Source organism: Macaca mulatta, chromosome 9 (assembly GCF_049350105.2).
Source record: "Macaca mulatta isolate MMU2019108-1 chromosome 9, T2T-MMU8v2.0, whole genome shotgun sequence".
Classification (NCBI taxonomy): domain Eukaryota; kingdom Metazoa; phylum Chordata; class Mammalia; order Primates; family Cercopithecidae; genus Macaca; species Macaca mulatta.
In genome coordinates, this window is record NC_133414.1 from 82,174,375 (window position 1) to 82,195,518 (window position 21,144).

The window sequence follows — 21,144 nt, forward strand, 5'->3', positions numbered from 1 at the left end:
TATGTGGTCAGTTTTGGAATAAGTGTGATGTGGTGCTGAGAAGAATGATTATTCTGTTGATTTGGGGTGGAGAGTTCTGTAGATGTCTATTAAGTCGACTTGTTGCAGAGTTGAGTTCAATTCCTGGATATCCTTGTTAACTTTCTGTCTCATTGATCTGTCTGATGTTGACACTGTGGTGTTAAAGTCTCCCATTATTATTGTATGGGAGTCTAAGTCTCTTTGCAGATCTCTAAGGACTTGCTTTATGAATGTGGGTGCTCCTGTGTTGGGTATATATATATTTATGATAGTTAGCTCTTCTTGTTTGATTGATCCCTGTACCAATGTGTAATGGCCTTGTTTGTCTCTTCTGATCTTTGTTGGTTTAAAGTGTGTTTTATCAGAGACTAGAATTGCAACCCCTGCCTTTTTTTGTTTTCCATTTGCTTGGTGGATCTTCCTCCATCCCTTTATTTTGAGCCTATATGTGTCTCTGCACATGAGATGGGTCTCCTGAATACAGCACACTGATGGGTCTTGACTCTTTATCCAATTTGCCAGTGTGTGTCTTTTAATTGGAGCATTTAGCCCATTTACATTTATGGTTAATATTGTTATGTGTGAATTTTATACTGTCATTATGAAGTTCCCTGGTTATTTTTCTCCTTAGTTGATGCAATTTCTTCCTAGCCTCGATGGTCTTTACACTTTGGCATGTTTTTGCAGTGGCTGGTACCAGTTGTTCCTTTCCAAGTTTACTGCTTTCTTCAGGAGCTCTTGTAGGGCAGGCCTGGTGGTGACAAAGTGTCTCAGCATTTACTTGTCTGTAAAGGATTTTATTTCTCCTTCACTTATGAGGCTTAGTTTGGCTGGATATGAAATTCTGGGTTGAAAATTCTTTTCTTTAAGAATGTTGAATATTGGCCCTCACTCTCTTCTGGCTTGTAGAGTTTCTGTCGAGAGATCTGCTGTTAGTCTGATGTGCTTCCCTTTGTGGGTAACCCAACCTTTCTCTCTGGCTGCCCTTAACATTTTTTCCTTCATTTCAACTTTGATGAATCTGACAATTATGTGTCTTGGAGTTGCTCTTCTCGAGGAGTATCTTTGTGGTATTCTCTGTGTTTCCTGAATTTATATGTTGGCCTGCCTTGCTAGGTTGGGGAAGTTCTCCTGCATAATATCCTGAAGAGTGTTTTCCAACTTCATTCCATTCTTCCCGTCACTTTCAGGTACACCAATCAGACGTAGATTTGGTGTTTTCACATAGTCCCATATTTCTTGGAGGCTTTGTTCATTTCTTTTTACTCTTTTTTCTCTAAACTTCTCACTTCATTTCATTCATTTGATCTTCAATCACTGATACCCTTTCTTCCAGTTGATGGAATTGGACTGGAATTGGTTACTGAAGCTTGTGCATTCATCACTTAGTTCTCGTGCCATGGTTTTCAGCTCCATCAGGTCATTTGTGGACTTATCTACACTGGTTATTCTAGTTAGCCATTCGTCTAATCTTTTTTCAAGGTTTATAGCTTCTTTGTGATGGGTTCAAACTTCCTCCTTTAGCGTGGAGAAGTTTGATCATCTGAAGCCTTCTTCTCTCAACTCATCAAATCATTCTCCGTTCAGCTTTGTTCCGTTGCTGGCGAGGAGCTGCCTTCCTTTGGAGGGGGAGAGGTGCTCTGATTTTTAGAATTTTCAACTTTTCTGCTCTGTTTATTCCCCATCTTTGTGGTTTTATGTACCTTTGGTCTTTGATGATGGTGACGTACAGGTGGGGTTTTTGTGTGGATGTCCTTTCTGTTTGTTGGTTTTCCTTCTAACAGTTAGGACACTCAGCTGCAGGTCTGTTGGAGTTTGCTGGAGGTCTACTCCAGACCCTGTTTGCCTGGGTGTCAGCAGCGGAGTCTGCAAAACAGTGTATATTGCTGAACTGCAAATGTTGTTGCCTGATCGCTCTTCTGGAGACTTCATCTCAGAAGGGTACCTGGCCATATGAAGTGTCAGTCTGCCCCTACTGGCGGATGCCTCCCAGTTAGGTTACTTGGGTGTCAGGTACCCACTTGAGGAGGCAGTCTGAGTGTTCTCAGATCTCAAACTCTGTGCTGGGAAACCACTACTCTCTTCAAAGCTGTCAGTCAGGGACATTTAAATCTGCAGAGGTTTCTACTGCCTTTTGTTTGGCTATGTCCTTCTCCCAGAAGTAGAGTCTATAGAGGCAGGCAGGCTTCCTTGAGCTGTGGTGGACTCCACCCAGTTCCATCTTCCCAGCCGCTTTGTTTACCTACTCAAGCTCAGCAATGGTGGGTGCTTGCCTCACTGCCATCTTGCCATTAGATCTCAGACTGCTATGCTAGCAATGAATGAGGTTCCATGGGTGTGGGACCCTCTGAGCCAGGTGCGGGATATAATCTCCTGGTGTGCCATTTGCTAAGAAAACTTGGAAAAGCACAGTATTCGGGTGAGAGTGACCCAATTTTCTTGGTGCTGTCTGTCACAGCTTCCCTTGGCTAGGAAAGGGAATTCCCTGACCCCTTGTGCTTCCGGTGTGAGGTGGTGCCTCGCCCTGCTTTGGTCTCCCTCATTGGGCTGCATCCACTGTCCTGCACCCACTGTCTAACATGCCCCAGTGAGATGAACCTGGTACCTCAGTTCAAAATGCAGAAATCACCCATCTTCTGCATCGCTTACGCCGGGAGCTGTAGACTGGAGCTGTTCCTATTCAGCCATCTTCTTAGAGATTTTCTATATGAGAGGGATCCCTAAAGTCTGAGAAAGAGGGGAATGGGAGGATTTTGTATCTGTGACAGAAGGTAAAGTTAGCAAGACATGGGCTTAGAACCTACATTAGAATCATCTTTGTTGCAAGTTGTTCCAACTAAATTTTCTTACAGAAATATATCTGATTTAGTACTGAAAAAGAAAATGAGGACACAGGATTTATTTTACAGGATAACTTGAAAGCTAATTTACTGGTTGCTGGTATTCCTTCAAGAGGTGGGAGACCTTTTCTAATAGCACCCTCCTATCCTCCCCCTTGGTGAGAATCATCTGCTACGGTGTGTCACAGTCACTGATAGGAGTAAGTTACATCTCTTAGGTGAGTTGGGGTTAAAAAAAATAGTTTCAGCTTTCTTTTTTTCCACAGGATTGCCAAGCCATATTTACTTTCTGAAATAAAAGGAATCATTGAAAACATCACTTGACTTTAGTTTAATCAATATCAAATAACTGTATTGGAGTATTTTAAAAGAAGACGTAGGTACAAACAACTTATAAAAGTGAATAACTTGCAAGATGAAATTGCCTTTTTTGATGGAAGCACAGTGTTCTTATACAATGTTCTTTTCACATTTCATACTTCTCTGGCATTTATTATAAGGAACAAAGCATTTCTGGAATGCTCATTTTAATTTCAAAGCCCAGGCTATTCTATGGAAAACATTTGGCACATGGAGGATCTGAACAATAGAGGAGGAATGTGCAGTGGGAAGCATCAGAAATTGTGGCACTTAAAATATATTCTGAGGGAACATTTCAGACAATGATATTTATTCTTTGTTTTAAACAAAGATTTTAAACTAGTTTTTGTAATTTGTCTTAATCTGGACAAATACCTTTTAACTCTCAATATATAAATTAGACTGATAAGAGTGAGATATTTGCCTTTTGGAATTTGTGAAAACCCATGTAATAAATCAGGCTTATTATTCTTATATAATCCATGATGAAGACACATGATCTTATTTAGCTGCTTGTAAAGCATACAGAATATGGTTTGTTAACTGCCTTCATCACATTTAGCATGGGGGGCCCCAAGAGCAAGATAAACTCAGGTCCAGAGAGAATACCTTTGATAAGGTTTCCCATAACCAATTTTCCGTGGGGAACAAACTAGAAAATATACATGAAATGCCAACAAATATTTGTGTCATATTATGCATTTTACAAAATACTTTACCTTATTTGACCTTCCCCAGTCTTGTAGGATAACAATGATTATTCTTATTTTCTAAGAGAGGAAACAAAGGCTTGCCACAAGACATTCCACTCTGGGTGAAGAACTTGGAAATAAAGCAAATTAGAATGAAACAGAGGATCTATTGGGTAAAGGGAGGAGGGTAGGAGGGCAGACAAAAATGATTTTCATCCACGTATTTCCCCCATAGCTTCTTAAGTTTTTTTTAGTTCGTTGATAAAAACTGGGTCCAGATATCCAAGTAAACAAACATCGAATGCTGCTAAACAACCAACAAGGAAAATCTCTAGGGGCTACTGCGCAGGAAGCATTATGCAGTTTGCTGTCAAAGATGTGGTGCATGATTACCATGAGCCTCCACTGTTTCATGACATGCAGCAGCTTAGCTTTCAACAGGAGTTTCAGGTCTCTATTTTAAATATTAGATACAAGTTGTTTTTTTCCTTTCTCTCATTCCTCTACGATGGTGATTTTAAAGCTTTGTTTATAAAAATTTAATCCAAAAGTTGTAATTGTGATCCAAGATTTAATTAAGAGTGGGTGTTCTTTTTTTTTTTTTTTTTTTTGAGATATAGTTTTGCCCTTGTTGCCCAGGCTGGAGTGCAATGGCGTGATCTCGGCTCACCACAACCTCCGCCTCCTGGGTTCAAGCAATTCTCCTGCCTCTGCTTCCTGAGTAGCTGGGATTACAGGCAAGCGCCACCACGCCCGGCTAATTTTGTATTTTTAGTAGAGACGGGGTTTCTCCATGTTGATCACGCTGGTCTTGAACTCCCGACCTCAAGTGATCCGCCTGCCCTGGCCTCCCAAAGTGCTGGGATTACAGGTATGAGCCATCACGCCCAGCCAGAAATGGGTGTTTTTTAATAATGTAATTCAGTATGATGTTTTTGTTTCCAAATACAGAAGCTTAATTTTTGTCTTCAAATAATGTTCTTATTATGAGTTTGTTCTTGTATTTGTTAAGGTTCATTTCTTTCTTTTTTTCCCCAAGCTTTATTAACTTAAAATTGGCAAATAAAATTTATAGATATTTATTTTGTACCCTGTGATGTTTTGATATGTGTATGCATTGTAAAATGATTAAATCAAGCTAATTCACACATTTCTCACTTCATATACTTGTGGTGAGGAGTTTGTTCAAGTTTCACTACTGGAAGAATGCTCTAGAAGCCTGTATATGTGTGTATTGTTTTAATTACAGAAACTTCATATAAAAAATACAGAACTTTGATAAGACAGTCAAAAATGAGAGCAGAAAATTATTTATCTCCAAAATATCAAATAATTTTATAAGATAAAATTTATACCACTTTTTAGCCAGCAATCTACATTAAGAGGAAGCCAAAAATAATTATAATTAAGTCAGTATTAGTCTACTTAGGGTGAGAATAGAGATAACTAATATTAGGAGAGGAAGAAACATTCTGAATCATATAAAACAGTGGTTGCCTCAGGGGACAAAGGCCAGATCCTTACTGTGTCCTACTTTCTTGCCCTTTGTAAACTCTCAGATTTGTCTCCTACACTTTCCTCTAACTCATTTGGCCTCTCAAACAGGTCTCACTCAAAGTCCCCCATCAAGAGGCCTTTCCTGACCACCCCGATCCCCACTCTTTCTCACTCTGTTCCCTCCCACAACTTTATTTTTCCTCCTAACATTTACTGAACCTTACATTTTTTATTTGTTTATATGTTTATTGTATGCTGCCAACATTAAGAATGTAAACTCCATGAAAGCGTGAAATGCATTTCTTTTCCATCATCCAGAACAATGTAAAAAATTGATGTTCAGTAAATATTTAACATAGAAATGATTTGATGACCGGGGTAGTTGAAGAGTGGGCATTTTAATGTCTATATTTTGAAATTCAAACGCTAAGGCTCTCACTTCCTATTTTTAGTTGGGAACTCCATGGTGGCTCCTGCTGCTGTTCTTGGTGCCATGACTTGACTTTTGTAGGTGTATCGATAGCACTGGAAATGAGTCATGTTACTGTGAAATACAGTTGATCTTTGAACAACACTGGTTTGAACTATGCAGGTTTACTTTTATTCGGAATTTTTTTCAATAAAAGTTACACCAAGCGTGCCTGCCTCTCCTGCCTTCCCTTCCACCTCCTCCATCTCTTCTGCCTCTTACACCCCCGAGGCAGCAAGACCAACCCTCCTCTTCTTCCTTTTCCTCAGGAATATGAATATGATGAGGATGAAGACCTTTATGATGATCCACTTATACTTATTTATTTATTTATTTATATTTTCTCTTCCTTATGATTTTCTTAATAACACTATCTCTAGCTCATCTTATTGTAAGAATACAGTTATATAGTACATATAGATACAAAATCTGTGTTAATCGACTATTGTTATCAGGCTTCTGGCCACCAGTAGGCTATTCGTAGTTCTGTTTTTGAGGAGTCGAAAGTTATGCTCAGATTTTCAACTACATGGTGGGTTGGTGCCCCTAACCCTTGAGTTGCTCAAGGGTCAACTGTACTGTCTTTTGTTCTGGGCTGTAATATCACAGGACTGTGTTCGCCTTACAATTTGTCAATGAAGTACTTTGTATTTTTTCAATTTTAGGTTACCACACTTGTAAACTGTCCCCAGAACCCTTCCAGCAGGAAAAAAGGACGTTCGAAAAGAGCCAGTATCCTTCTAGCTTCTGTGGAGGAAGCAACTTGGAATTTATTAGACAAGGGAGAGAAGATTGCCCAGGAAGCTACAGTTTTAAAGGATGAGCTTACGGCTTCACTTGAGGAAGTTCGCAAAGAAAGTGAGTACTCTAGTCCTGCTCAGGAGCAAACTGCATATCTTTAGGGTGTTAGTTACCAAATTAGATCTGTGAGTGTTTTGTTTTTGTTGGCTCCAGTTTTTTAGTCTTTTGCAGAGCTGTGAGGAGCTAGCTGTGGGAGGCAGAGTGGCTCATTAGACAGCTCCAAGGCTCAGTCCCACTCTAGGCTCTTCTTTTTAGTTGCTCAGTCCCCGCAGGCAATTCCTCTTCCTCCCCCGCCTTGACATAGCTTTTCCATAATAAACAAAGAGAAGAGTACCCTTTTTTGGTCATAGGATATAGTGAGAAATGACTAATGAAGCTGAAGATTTATTTGTCTATACATAAATAAGTTATGAAGTTCCTTGTAAACAGCTGGGAAATAGAAGTTTCAGACATGACCATCTCAGAAGTACATTTTTAACTTTGCAAATTTCTGAAGGTTTAGATTTCCTAAACTTTTTAAAAAATGCTTTGCATAAAGTATGCATGAGTCAAGTTGCTGCTTTGTTAATATTACATAATCTAAGCATATATTTCATCTTTTTGCGATCTTTATGATAATACAGCAATTTTCTAATGAATTTAAGTCTAAACTGTAGGATAGTTTTAAAATAATTGCTGAATATTCTTTGGTTAGTGGAATGCTTTTGTATATATCAGCTTTCTGCAAGTATCTATTTTGGGAAGAAAAGGAAAGTTAAATTTTCTTGTTCAGCTTTGTAAAAGAGACTTGGGATTTTTAAATATTTTTCTCCCTTAACCCCCCAACATAACTTTAAGAAAATCAGGAAGCGTTTGCTAATTAAATAATTAAAATGAATATACTAGTAACAGTAAGCTTTATGTCACATGTATGATACAGGGGATTATTTGTTATATACTTAAAAAAATTTTTGGCTGAGCGTGGTGGCCCATGCATGTAATCCTAGCACTTGGGAGGCCAAGGCAGGCGGATCACCTGAGGTCAGGAATTCAAGATCAGCCTAGCCAACATGGTGAAACCCCATCTCTACTAAAAACACAAAAATTAGCTGGGCGTGGTGGCAGGCGCCTGTAAACGTGGGAGGCTGAGGCAGGAGAATCACTTGAATCCAGGAGGCAGAGGGTGCAGTGAGCTGAGATCGTGCCATTGCACTCCAGCCTGGGGGACAAGAGCAAGACTTCACCTCAAAAAAAAAATTGTATTTATGTGAATTTATTTTAAAATAAATTTTATTGTGTATATTTAAGGTATACAACATAATGTTATGAAATACATATAAATAGTAAAGTGGTTACTATAATAAAGTAAATTAACATATTCTTAATCTCACAGTTACCCATTTTTTTGGTGTGTGTAGCAGGAGCATCTAAATTTCATTTAGCAAAAATCCTGAATTCAACATTATTAGCTCTGGTCTTCATGTTGTGTACTGGATCTCCAGAGCTGTTCATTATTCATAACCGCAACTTTGTATCCTTTGATCTGCACCTGCCCATTTCCTCACTCCTGCCCCCAGCCCCTGGTAGATACTGTTTTATTCTCTGTGTTTGCCTATATGACTTTCTTAAACAAAGATTCTACATATAAGTGAGATTGTGCAATAGCTTTCTATGTCTAGCTTATTTCGCTTAGCATGATGTCCTACAGTTTCATCCATGTTGTGACAAATGGCAGGATCTCCTTTTTTCCATTGTATATATAGACCAATTTATTTATCCATTCATCTGTTGATGGACGCTTAGGTTGTTTTCATATCTTGACTATTGTAAAAAATGATACAGTGAATATGGGAGTGCAGATATCTTTATAAGTGGTGCTTTCCTTTACTTCAGTGTTATACCCAGAAGAGGGATTGCTAGCTCTTAATGGTAGTTCTATTTCTAATTTCTTTAGGAACCTCCACACTGTTTTCCAAAATGGCTACACTTTGTTATATATATTATATACAATTTATATTTTATACGTATTCTTCAGACAGTATATAGACAACATAATGTGCAAGATAATTTGAAATATATTTGTTGTTTTTCCCTGCTCCCTACCAACAGAGACCCACACTTTGTCCTTGCTCTTGATCATCATCTTAGTCACCAAGCCAGTTTAGACTCTTCCTTTCATTCCACCCTCTCTTCCAATTAAAGTCTAAGTTCAATGAACTTTTAAAAACTTTTCTAAAACGTTTATTTCAGGTTCAGGGTACATATGCAGGTTTGTCATATTGGTGTCATGGGGGTTTGGTGTATATATTCTTTCATCAGTCAGGTTCAATGAATTTTTTCTCCTTGTTGTCTCTCAGATCTGTTCATTCTACTCTATTCTTAACATTGCTTCGTGAATTCAGGGTTATTGCATTAGCTTTCCTCCATAGTAAAATCAAATAGATCTTTTAAAAATGAAAATATGCTCATTTTACTTGTCTGCTTAAAATCATTTTTAGTAGCTGTTGGAGGATCAGGGGGACTACCTTTTTCAATAAAGTTCAAACTTTAAACCTACCTCCCAAAGCATTTCATGATTTGGCTTCTGCCATTATCTTGCACCTCATTTCCTGTGACTGCTCCTCCCTCAAATGTTCCTCCAAACAGGAACTCTCAGTTTCTTGAATGTTCCATGTTGCTTTATGCCTCTGTGCACGTGTTATCAGCTACAGTCATACCTTATTGAACAATGGGGACATGTTCTGAGAAGTACATCCATATGTCATTTTGTCATTGTGTGAACATCATAGAGTATACTTACACAAACTTAGATGGCATAGTCTACAACACACCTAGGCATCCTAGACTACAAACTTTTACAGCATGTTACTATACTGAATGCTGCAGGCAATGATTAATATAACATAGCGGTAAGTATTTGTATATCTAAACATGGAAAAGGCACAGTAAAAATATGGTTAAAAAAATTAAAAAATGGTACACCTGTGTAGGGCACATAGCATGAATGGAACTTGCGGGACTGGAAGTTGCTCTGAGTGAGTCAGGGAGTGGTGAATGCCTAGTATCACTGTAGACTTTATAAATACTGTACACTTAGGCTACCCTAAATTTATTTAAAAATATTTTTCCTTCTTCAATAATAAGTTAACCTTAACTTACTGCAACTTTTTAACTTTATAAGCTTAAAAATTTTTTAACTTTTTGACTCTTTTGTAGTAATACTTAGATTAAAACACATTGTACAGCTGCACAATAATATTTTCTCTTTTCTGTCCTTATTCTATAAGTTTTTTCTTTTTTAAATTTAAAAATTTTTTTTTTTTTTTTTTTACTGTTTAAGGTTTTTTTTTTTTTTTTTTTTTTTTTTAATAAAATCTAAGACGCAAATACACACATTAGCCTAGTCCTACACAGAATTAGGGCTGTCAATGTCACTGCCTTCCACTTTCATATCTTGTCCCACTGAAAGGTCTTCAGGGGCAATAGCACGCATGGGAATTTTCATCTCCTATGTTAACAATGCCTTCTTCTGGAAGTGTTACCAAAACCCACAGGCATTGCACTACAATCTTACTATGGCTATGAGGTCACTAGGCAATAAGAATTTTTCAACTCTACTATAATCCTATGGGACCACCATCATGTATGCATCTGTTGTTGACCGAAATGTTGTTATGCAGAACATGACCATATTCCTGTCACTTGGATTGCCTTTCTAATTCAGTCAGTTCTTGCTCATGTAGTAAAGCTGAGCCCAGGTCATCTTTTCCAGGAAGTGTTTACTGATCCCTGGATGCTGATTTAGAGGTTTGTCTTCTCTGTCCTCACAGACTCTAAGCATCTCTCATTCATGACAGTAACCACCCTATACAGTGAACATTGATGTGCTTGTTTAGTAAATCGTGACTGTTAGTTAATTTATTGAGCATGGCAGGTACCAGGTGTTATTTGATTACCAATGCCTGACACATCACAGACACCTGTTAAACGTTTGTTAAATAAATTAAAAAGTTGAAGCATCCTTTTGTCACTTTATATTATAAAATTTTATAATAGTCTTATCTTTGCTTTAACTCTCATAATTATAGTTTCTCTGTTGATTCTTTGGTAAGGGATATGAGCCCTATCCTTACACTGTTTCTGTAGGAAAATGCGATCTATTTGACAGCATAATTTCCATAAACTGTCTGGTAATAAGTATGTAAGACATCAGTCATTCTCAGAAGGGAACAATAGTTGCCATGAGATGGTATTTGCCTTTGTTTTTAAGTAAGTTGACCTTTTTAGCTCAAAAAAAAGGATATTACTTTAAAGAGAAGTTCTCAAAGAGAAGTCTTGATTCCAGGATTATGCTGTACAGGGTATATCCTTCACTGTGTTCTATTATAACGTGTGGAATACCTCTACATGTCATATGCTGCATACACCGCCGATTCATTTGGTTAAAGATCACCAAGTTCTTTACCGTGTGATTTATTTGACAAACTGCCAAAATGAGCTACTGCCAGTGACTTCAGTGTGGGAGGAAAGCAATGCAATGGCACATGGTTCTGGAATTTGGGGAACAGCCAATGATTATCCTATGTATAGTAGAGATAGTGACACTGAGAGCATTGTTCCCAAAAGCTTGGAAGGAATTTTAAGCTCAGTGGTGGAGTTGAAGTATAAGGAGAATGGATTCTGATCCAATAAACTCTATAAAATACTGGAAATGTATTTTAAGTAGTTTCCTGCTTTGAGTTATTTTTTTAAAGGTATTTGTCCAGTGGCATAATGTGAAGGACTAATGAAGAGCAACTAATAAGGTTAAAGTATTTGCAAAAGTGAAAATATATTGAAATTTTATGAAAATATATTGAGAGTAGAGATAGCTTTATTATATATTTATTGACTTCTAAATTGAGACCAATTTAGAAAATCTTTCCTTCCAATAAAGACATATAATTTATGTAGCCTTACTACAAGATTCTGTTTCATTGCTTTTGGTGACTTTATTTACAGACTTGAAGTGATAAATAATGTGGGCATTTTGGTTAACTAAAGAACTTGCCCATGAAAGGTGAAACATGGGTAGTATAAGGGAGAGATGGTGAAAGGAAAGGTAATATGTGGGTAGAAGTGTAGAGATTCAGCAGAAGTGGTTCACATTGTAAATTATTACTTATAGTTACTCATGATCTTATAGCTTACTCGTACACTTATACCAATACAATGGCAAAGTATTAAATTTGACATTTTCTTTAAATAGTTTTAGAATATTCATATAGCAGTTACCCAGGGATTAGTTAAGAGTTGTTTATAATGTCTAGATTATGTGTTTTGCCTGTAGCATATATACTACCTTTATACAGTTTCTATTACCCTACAATCTCTAGACATTGCTTCTAAGCCAGGGGTCCCCAACCCTGGGTCGTGGACTGGTACTGGTCCATGGCCTGTTGGGAACCAGGCCGCACAGCAGGAGGTGAGCGGCAGACAAATGAGCATTACCGCCTAAGCTCCACCTGCTGACAGATTAGCTGCGGCATTAGAGTCTCTTAGGAGTGTGAACCCTATTGTGAACAGCACATGTGAGGGATCTAGTTTGTGTGCTCTTTATGAGAATCTAATGCCTGATGATTTGAAGTGGAATGGTTTCAGGATGAAACCATCCCCATTCCCCCCACCCACTATCTGTGGAAAAATTGTATTCCATGAAACCAGTTTCTGGTGCCAAAAAGGTTGGGGACCACTGTTCTAAGCCACACAAGTGGTTGTTTTTAACGTTTTAAATGGTTTATTGAAGAATAACATATATACAGAAAAGTGCACACATTATCTCTAACAACAATAAATTTCCACATAGTGAACACACTCATGTAACCTCCACCCACATCAAGAAATAGAATATTATTAAACCCTAAGAGTGCCCCTTGTCCCCCCTACCAGCTACTACTCCCTCATCTCAAAGGTAATCATTATCCTGACTTCTAACACCATAGGTTAGTTTTGCCTCTTTTTGAACTTTAAATAGTGAGACTATACAGTGTGTTGTATTTTGTGTCTGATTTCTTTTGCTTAATGTTGTATGTCTGTGAGAGCTCACCATATAGTAGTTCATTCATTCATTGATAATAGACCATAATTTATCTATCCATTCTATTGCTGATGAACATTTGAATTATTTCCGGTTTTTGTCTTTAATAAGCATTGCTATTATATATACATTTGTGCATTACTTTCAGTGCATTAATGTAGACATTCTTTTGGACTAACACCTAGGAATGAAATTTCTGGGTCATAAGGTATACATATGCTCAGTTTTAATATATATTACCAAACAGCTTTCCAAAGTGAATTTTCTAATATGAGTTCCAATTGCTCCACATTCTTTGCGAACTTGGTGTTAGCAAGTGTCGGTGTTTTTGGTTCAAGTGTGTGTAGTGGTATTATATTATAGTTTTAATTTGTATTTCTCTGATAACTTTTTATATGTTCTAGATATGAGTCCTTTTGTTAGTTGTAGGTATTACAGATATCTTCTCCCTGTCATAATATTAACCATTTTTAAATATTCAGAAGTTCTTAATTTAAATAAATTCCAAATTACCATTTTGTTCCTTTATGGGTAGAGATTTTGTGTTCTGTTAAAAAAAAAGTTTGTTAACATGAGTACTTCAAAGTCAAGAAGATATTTTCTTATGTTAGCATCTGGAAGCTTTATTGTTTTACAATCTACCTGGAAATAAATTTTTATGAATTCTGTGAGTTAGAGGTCACATTTTTTTAAAATATAGAAGTTAATTGCTCCAGTACCATATATAAGCATTTAGATGTTTAGTTTTTCCAGTAACGCTTATTGAAAAAACTATGTTTTTCTTTTGAATTACTCTTTCACCTTTGTTGAAAACCAATTGACCATATATGTATGGGTCTACTTAGGTACTCTTATATGAATATGAATCTTTGATTTATATATCTATTCTTACACCAATGCCACAATAGTCCTAATTACTGTACCTCACAGTAATTGAAATACAAATTATTTTGATTAGGTTATTCTAGGTGCCTTGAACCTCATAGATATTTTAGAATTAGCTTGTCAATTTTTACAAAAAAGTCCACTGCGATTTCATTTAGGACTAGATTACATCTATGGATCAATTTGGGCTGAACTGACATTTTGACAGTGATGAGTCTTCTGATTAAAAGCATGGTATATATCTCTACATTTATTTTGGATATAAATCTTGCACATATTTTATTAAATTTGTCCCCAAGTATTTTATATCTTGTCATATTTTAAATGGTACTTTATAACATTTAATTTAAATATATCACAATAATTCTTTCTGCCCTCTCCAGTCTATTTTAAAATCCATCCAGTGAACCTTTTTTTTTACTTTAGTTCCTAAATTTTCATTTGTTTTTGAAAATAGTTTCCATTCCTGAAATTTCCCATCTATTCATCCATTAGGACTAGTCTCTTTTAAAATCTATTTATGATAGTTGCATTACACCCTTTATTTGCTGACTACAACTGAGTTTTGTTTCTGTTGACTGATTTTTCTTTGACTATGGGTGACATTTTCCTGTTTCTTCATATGATAGTAAGTTTTGGTTATATACTTGACAGTATAGAAAAGAGACTATAGGTATTTTGGATTCTTGTTTGGGTGAAATGGTAGAGATGGAAAAAGAAAGAGATATTTTGGATTCTTTTATTTTCCTTGGAAGAGTGTTGAGTTTTATTTCAGCAGGTGGTTAAATTACTGGTGAATAACTAGGAGTTTGTGTAGCCTTTTTACCAGGTTGATTTGGTTTTTATTCTTACAGAGAATTCTTAGTCCTGGGACATGGTCTTTTCTTCTATAGAGTTTGGTGAAGTTTCAGTGGACAGTTTGATGTGTTTACAAAACCTATCTAACTTGCAGGATTCAAACTTTAAACTCAGTTGTTCCTGAAATGAAATGGGCAGCAATTGAAATCACAGCACAGATTTTTATTTTTATTTTTTCCTTATGATTATTGCTTTCTATTGGGTTCTTCGGCATCTTCCCGGTTTTAGAAAAGTTCATGTGTACCTTCAGGGCTCCCCAATCTTTAGTTTTCTCTTTTATGAGATTGTTTTTTACCTTCAGTTTTTACTCACTCTGTCCTTTTCCAGACTCTGTCCTGTGACATCTTAAGTCAGTAAGATGGTAGCGTACTATTTGAGTTCTAACTGCCCTATGCTGTCCCACTGGAGAGTGTACTTATAGGAAATGCCATATAAATGTAACTCTCAACCAGTATGGTTTCTAGTATTTCAAGAGTCAAATTCTCTCCAGTTTCCTTTTGCTTTCTGTCCTTATCAGGTGCCTTGAAATAGATCTTTTGGGAGGAGCCAAGCTAGCTGACTACAGGGATCAGGAAGAGCTTCTCCCACCAAGAGACCAGACCATCAAAATCAGCACACTCTGAACAGTACTTTGGAAGGAAGGCATTGAAAGTGGTTGGAAGGAGAATGCAGATCCTGGACTGAAGAGGGAGGAAGCTGGGAACCCTACATGGGGTTGCCAAGCATCAGGACTCATTCTTGGCCCTGAGAGGCTCCTGGGGAAGGGGTGAGTTAAATAGGCATAGAGTGGCCCGCTCTCACCAGGGACCTCAGGAATCCTAGGTGCAGGATACCCCATGATCCCCATAGACATTTGAACTGGCAAGGAGAGCTGTTTGGAGAGCTGGCAAAGACAGGAATCTAGCCTGCTTGGAACCCAGAGAGTTTGGAACAAGAATGATCACAGTGGCACATGGCCAGGGATGCCCATCCCCCAAGGCTTGCCATACTCCTCTAGGTAGTTTTGGCCTTTCTTGACTGTCAGATCTAGACAGAGCAGGGCTATCTTAGCTGTGGGGTGGAGTCAGTCTGATGAGTGCTCCTCTCTCTGCCAAGCCTCTCCCAAGGTCTCTGTCTGGCTACATTCTTTTGCAGCGCAGCCTTGGATGCCCAACTGGTGTGCTTTCCAGTAGCCACCACCATAACTCTTTGACTGGCAGATCCAATTTAACTGTCAGATAACTTTTGCAGATGGGCCCCCACCAGTGTGCACCTCCTCACAGCTTCCACCCACCACTTTGCTGGTGTGCATTCACCTGCAGCCTCGTCCTATAAACCTCGTGACTGCCACCCTGGTGCCACTGGAGAACGTGTGCATGCACAGCCCCCACCTCCCTACCACTGCCCTGTTGCTGCTGGTGCACACATGTGAGCATCAACCCCACTGACACCACCCCGATGAAGGGCTTTTGCCAGCATCCTCCATCAGAGTATTGTTGCCAGTGGACCAGGAAAATCTTGGTCCCTCCAGTGCAGCAGGTGCTTAACCTTGAGGGGCCAGAGAACAAAGCTGTGGGCTTGGTCCCTGCCCCCACACAGTTAGAGCATGCAGCACAGAAGTGATGAGCTGAGCCTTGACCTTCTGAAATCATCCAGAAATGAAGCCAGTTGACAAAATTCAACTTATACCACAGTCAGACCTCCAAGGGCATCAAAGAATATAAGAGCAAAAAGCTTGATCCAAAGGAGAGCAACTTCAGAGATTAAGGGAACATCAACCCACACAGATGAGAAAGAACCAGTGTAAGAACTCTGGCCACTCTAAAAGCCAGTGTATTCTTACCTCCAAATGACTGCACTAGCTCACCAGCAGTGGTTTTTAACCAGACTGAAATGGCTGAAACGACAGCATAGAATTCAGAATTTGGATGGCATGAAAGATTATCAAGATTTGGGAGAAAGTTAAAACCCAATCCAAGGAATCTAAGGAATCCAGTCAAATGATTCAAGAGCTGAAGATAAAATAGCCATTTTAAGAAAGAACCAAACTAATCTGATAGAGCTGAAAGACTCACCAAAAGAATTTTATAAAACAACTGGAAGTATTTTTTTTTTTTTTTTTTGAGACAGAGTCTCACTCTATCGCCCAGGCTGGAGCGCAGTGGCTGGATCTCAGCTCACTGCAAGCTCTGCCTCCCGGGTTTACGCCATTCTCCTGCCTCAACCTCCCGAGTAGCTGGGACTACAGGTGCCCGCCGCCTCGCCTGGCTAGTTTTTTGTATTTTTTTTTAGTGGAGACGGGGTTTCACCATGTTAGCCAGGATGGTCTCGATCTCCTGACCTCGTGATCCGCCCTTCTTGGCCTCCCAAAGTGCTGGGATTACAGGCTTGAGCCACCGCGCCCGGCCAACAACTGGAAGTATTAAAAGCAGAATAGATCAAACTGAGGAAGGAATCTCAGAGCTTGAAGGCTGGTTCTTTGAATCAACTCACTCAGAAAAAAATAAAGAAAAAAGACAAAAAAGGACAAAATCTCTGAGAAATATGGGATTACATAAAGAGACCAAATCTATGACTCATTGGCATCCCTGAAAGAGAGGGAAAGAGAGAACACATTGGAAAACATATTTGAGGATATTGTCCACAAAAATTTCCCCAACCTCTATAAAGAGGTTGATGTTCAGACTCAGGAAATTCAGAGAACCCCTGTGACATACTATACAAGATGACTATCCCCAAGACACATAATTATCATTCTCCAAGGTGAATGCCAAAGAAACAATATTACAGGCATCTAGAGAGAAGGGGCAGGTCATCTACAAAGGGAATCTCATCAGGCTAATAGTGGACCTTTCAGCAGAAACCTTAGAATCTGGAAGAGACTACAGGCCTATATTCAGCATCCTTAATCCTTGAAGAAAGAAATTCCAACCAAGAAGTTCATATTCAGCCAAACTAAGCTTCACAAGCAAAGGAGAAATAAAACCCTTTTCAGAAAAGCAAATGCTAAGGGAATTTGTTACCACTAGACCTGTCTTTTGAGAGGTCCTTAAAAACCCATTTACCCCTAGTGTTCCATTATTGGAATGGTAAGCATGTGGGAATTACTTATATTCTACTGCTCAAGGTCATCACCAAGGTCTGATTGCAAAAATTAAAAAATTGCAACCACCGGTATAAATGGGTTAAGGGAGTGCTAAACATGGAAACAAAAGACTATTGCCAGCCACCACAAAACACTTAAGTACATAGACTCAATGCACTATAAAGCAACTACATAATCAAGTCTACATAAACACCAGCTAACAATATGATGGCAGGATCAAATCTGCACATATCAGTGTTAACCATAAATGTAAATGGGTTAAATGCCCCACTTAAAAGGCACAGCAAGTTGTCGGATAAAGAAGCAAGACTCAACTGCATGCTGTCTTCAAGAGACCCATCTCACCTACAGTGACACCCATAGGCTCAAAATAAAGGGATGGAGAAAGATCTGCCAAGCAAATGGAAAACAAAAAAGAGCTGAGGTTGATATTTTTATTTCAGACAAGACAGACTTTAAACAGTAATGATGAAAAAAGACAAAGAAGGACATTTCATAATGATAAAGGGTTCAATTCAATAAGAAGATTTAACTATTCTAAAAATATATGTACTCCACACTAGAGAACCCAGATTGATAAAACAAGTTCTTACAGACCTATAAAGATAGACAGCCACACAATAATAGTGGGAGACTTCAACACCCTACTGACAAAATTAGACAGATCATAGAGGCAGAAAACAAACAAAGATATTCAAAACCTAAACTCAGCACTTGACCAAGACCTGACACATCTACAGAAGACTCCACCCAACCACAGAATATACATTATTCTCATGTGCACATGGCACATACTCTAAAATCAACTGGATGCTCAGCTGTAAAGCAATTCTTAACAAATTCAAAGAAACTGAAATCATACCAACCACATTCTAGGACCTCAGTGCAATAAAAATAGAAATAAATACCAAGATGGTCTCTCAAAACCATATAATGACATGAAAATTAAACAATGTGCTCCTGAATGACTTTTGGGTAAGCAATAAAATTAAGGGAGAAAACAAGAAATACTTTGGATAAAATGAAAACAAAGATACAATGCACCAGAATCTCTGGGACACATCTAAAGCAGTATTAAGAGGAAAGTTTATAGCACCAAATGCCCACATCAAAAAGGCAGAAGGCTCTCAAATAGACAATCTAAATCATACCTAGAGGAACTAGAAAAGCAAGAGAACCAACCTCAAAGGTAGTGGAGGAAAAGAAACCAAAATCGGAGCTGAACTGAATAAAACTGAGATGTAAAACACATTTTTGTGTGTATATATATGATGGAATTCTACTCAGACATAAAAGAAACAAATTAATGACATTTACAGCAACCTGGATGGAACTGGAAACTGTTATTCTAAGGGAAGTAACTCAGGAATGGAAAACCAAACATTGTATGTTCTCACTTACAAGTGGGAGCTGAGCTATGAGGATGCAAAGGCATAAGAATGATACAATAGATTATGGGGACTCATGGGAAAGGGTGGGAGATGGGGTGAGGGATAAAAGACTACAAATTGGGTACAGTGTATACTGCTCAAGTGATGGGTGCACCAAAATCTCACAGATCACCACTAAAAAACTTACTCATGTAACTAAATACCACCTGTTCCCCCAAAACTCATGGAAATAATTTTTTTTAAAATAAAAGATCAGTGACACCTAAAGGTTGTTTTTTGAAAGAACAAATAAGATTGATAGAGTACTACCTAGGTTAAGAAAAAAAAAATAGAGATGATCCAAATAAACACAACCAGAAATAATGAGGACATTACCATCAACCTCACAGTAATATAAAAAACCCTCAGAGACTATTGTGAACACCTCTATGCACACAAACTGGAAAACCTAGAAGAAATTGATAAATTTCCAGAAACATACCAACTCCCAAGAATGAACCAGGAAGAAATTGAAACCCTGAACAGATCAATAATGAGTTCTGAAACTGAATCAGTAATAAAAAATACCCTGCTAATTAGAAAAAGCCCTGAACCAGATGAATTCACAACTAAATTCTGCCAGACATATAAAGAAGAGCTGGTACCTATTGTTCTGAAACTATTCAAAAAATCGAGGAGGAGGGATTCCTCCCTGATTCTATGAGGTCAGCAACACTCTGACACCAAAACCTGGCAGAGACACAATGATAAAAGAAAACTTCAGGCCAATATACCTCATGAACATGGATGCAAAAAGCATCAACAAAGTACAAGCAAACTGAATTCAGCAGCACACCAAAAAGCTAATTCATGACAATCAAATAGGCTTTATCCCTGGGATGCAAGTTCTCTTCAACATATACAAGTCAATAAATGTGATTAATCACATCAACAGAACTAAAAGACAGCACACGATCATCTTAATAGATACAGAGAAGGCTTTCAATAAATTTCAACATCCTTTCAGTTTAGAAACCCTCAACAAACTAGGCATCAAAGGTACATACCTCAAAATAATAAGAGCTATCTATGACAAAGTCACAGTCAGCACCATATGAATGGGCAAAAGCTGGAAGCATTCTCCTTGAGAACTGGAGCAAGTGAAGAATGCTCACCCTCATCACTCCTATTCAACACAGTACTGGAAGTCCTAGCCAGAACAATCAGGTAAGGGAAAGAAAAAAAATGCATCCAAGTAGGAAGAGAGGAATTCAACCTATCTTTTTTTGCAGGCAATTTGAGCCTATACTTAGAAAACCCCATCATCTTTGCCCAAAGGCTTCTAGACCTGATAAACAACTTTCAGGATACAAAATCAACATAAAAAAATCAGCAGCATTTCTGTATGCCAATAACATCCAAGCAAAGAGCCAAATCAAGAATGCAATCCATTCACAATAACCACAAAAAGTACAAAATACCTAGGAATACAGCTAATCAGGGAGGTGAAAGATCTTTACAAGAACTAGAAAACACTGCTGAAAGAAATCAGACATGACACAAATAAATGGAAAAACATTCTATGCTCATGGATCAGAAGAATCAATATTGTTAAAATGGCTGTACTGCCTAAAACAATTTACATATATATCCAAAAGAAAATAAATCATTCTACCAAAAAGACACACACACTCATGTGTTCATTGCAGCACTATTTACAATAGCAATGACATGGAATCAACCCAGGTGCCCATCAATGGTGGATTGGATAAAGAAAATGTACCATGTATACACCATAGACTGCTATGCAACCATAAAAAAGAATGAAGTCATGTCCTTTGCAGCAACGTGGATGCAGCTGGAGGCCATTACCCTGAGTGAATGAATGTAGGAACAGAGAACCAAATATCACGTCTTCTCACTTATAAGTGGGAGCTAAACATTGGGTACATATGGACACAAAGAAGGGAATAAGAGACATTGGGGCCTACTTAAAGGTGGAGGGTAGGAGAAGGGTTAGGATTGAACAACTACTTACCAGGTACTGTGCTTACTACCTGGGTGATGAAATAATTTGTACCCCGAAACCCAGTGACATGCAGTTTATTGATGTAACAAATCTGCACATGTACCCCCGAACCTAAAATAAATGTTGGAAGGAAAAAAAGTTAAAAAAAAGTAGTTGTTTTATATATTTTGTCTGTTATTTGT

The 21,144-nt window shown here is 38.0% G+C and overlaps 1 protein-coding gene across 4 annotated transcripts in view; it reads left to right on the plus strand.

The window, feature by feature from the left end:
- CTNNA3 (catenin alpha 3) overlaps window positions 1-21,144 on the plus strand; it is a 1,846,283-nt gene that overhangs the window by 159,351 nt on the left and 1,665,788 nt on the right. For all 4 annotated transcript variants that reach the window (XM_077946706.1, XM_077946707.1, XM_028827066.2 and 1 more), the window contains one exon: window positions 6,545-6,737. In XM_077946706.1, coding sequence (XP_077802832.1) covers window positions 6,545-6,737 — 193 coding nt within the window. The remainder of the gene's footprint in view (window positions 1-6,544; window positions 6,738-21,144) is intronic.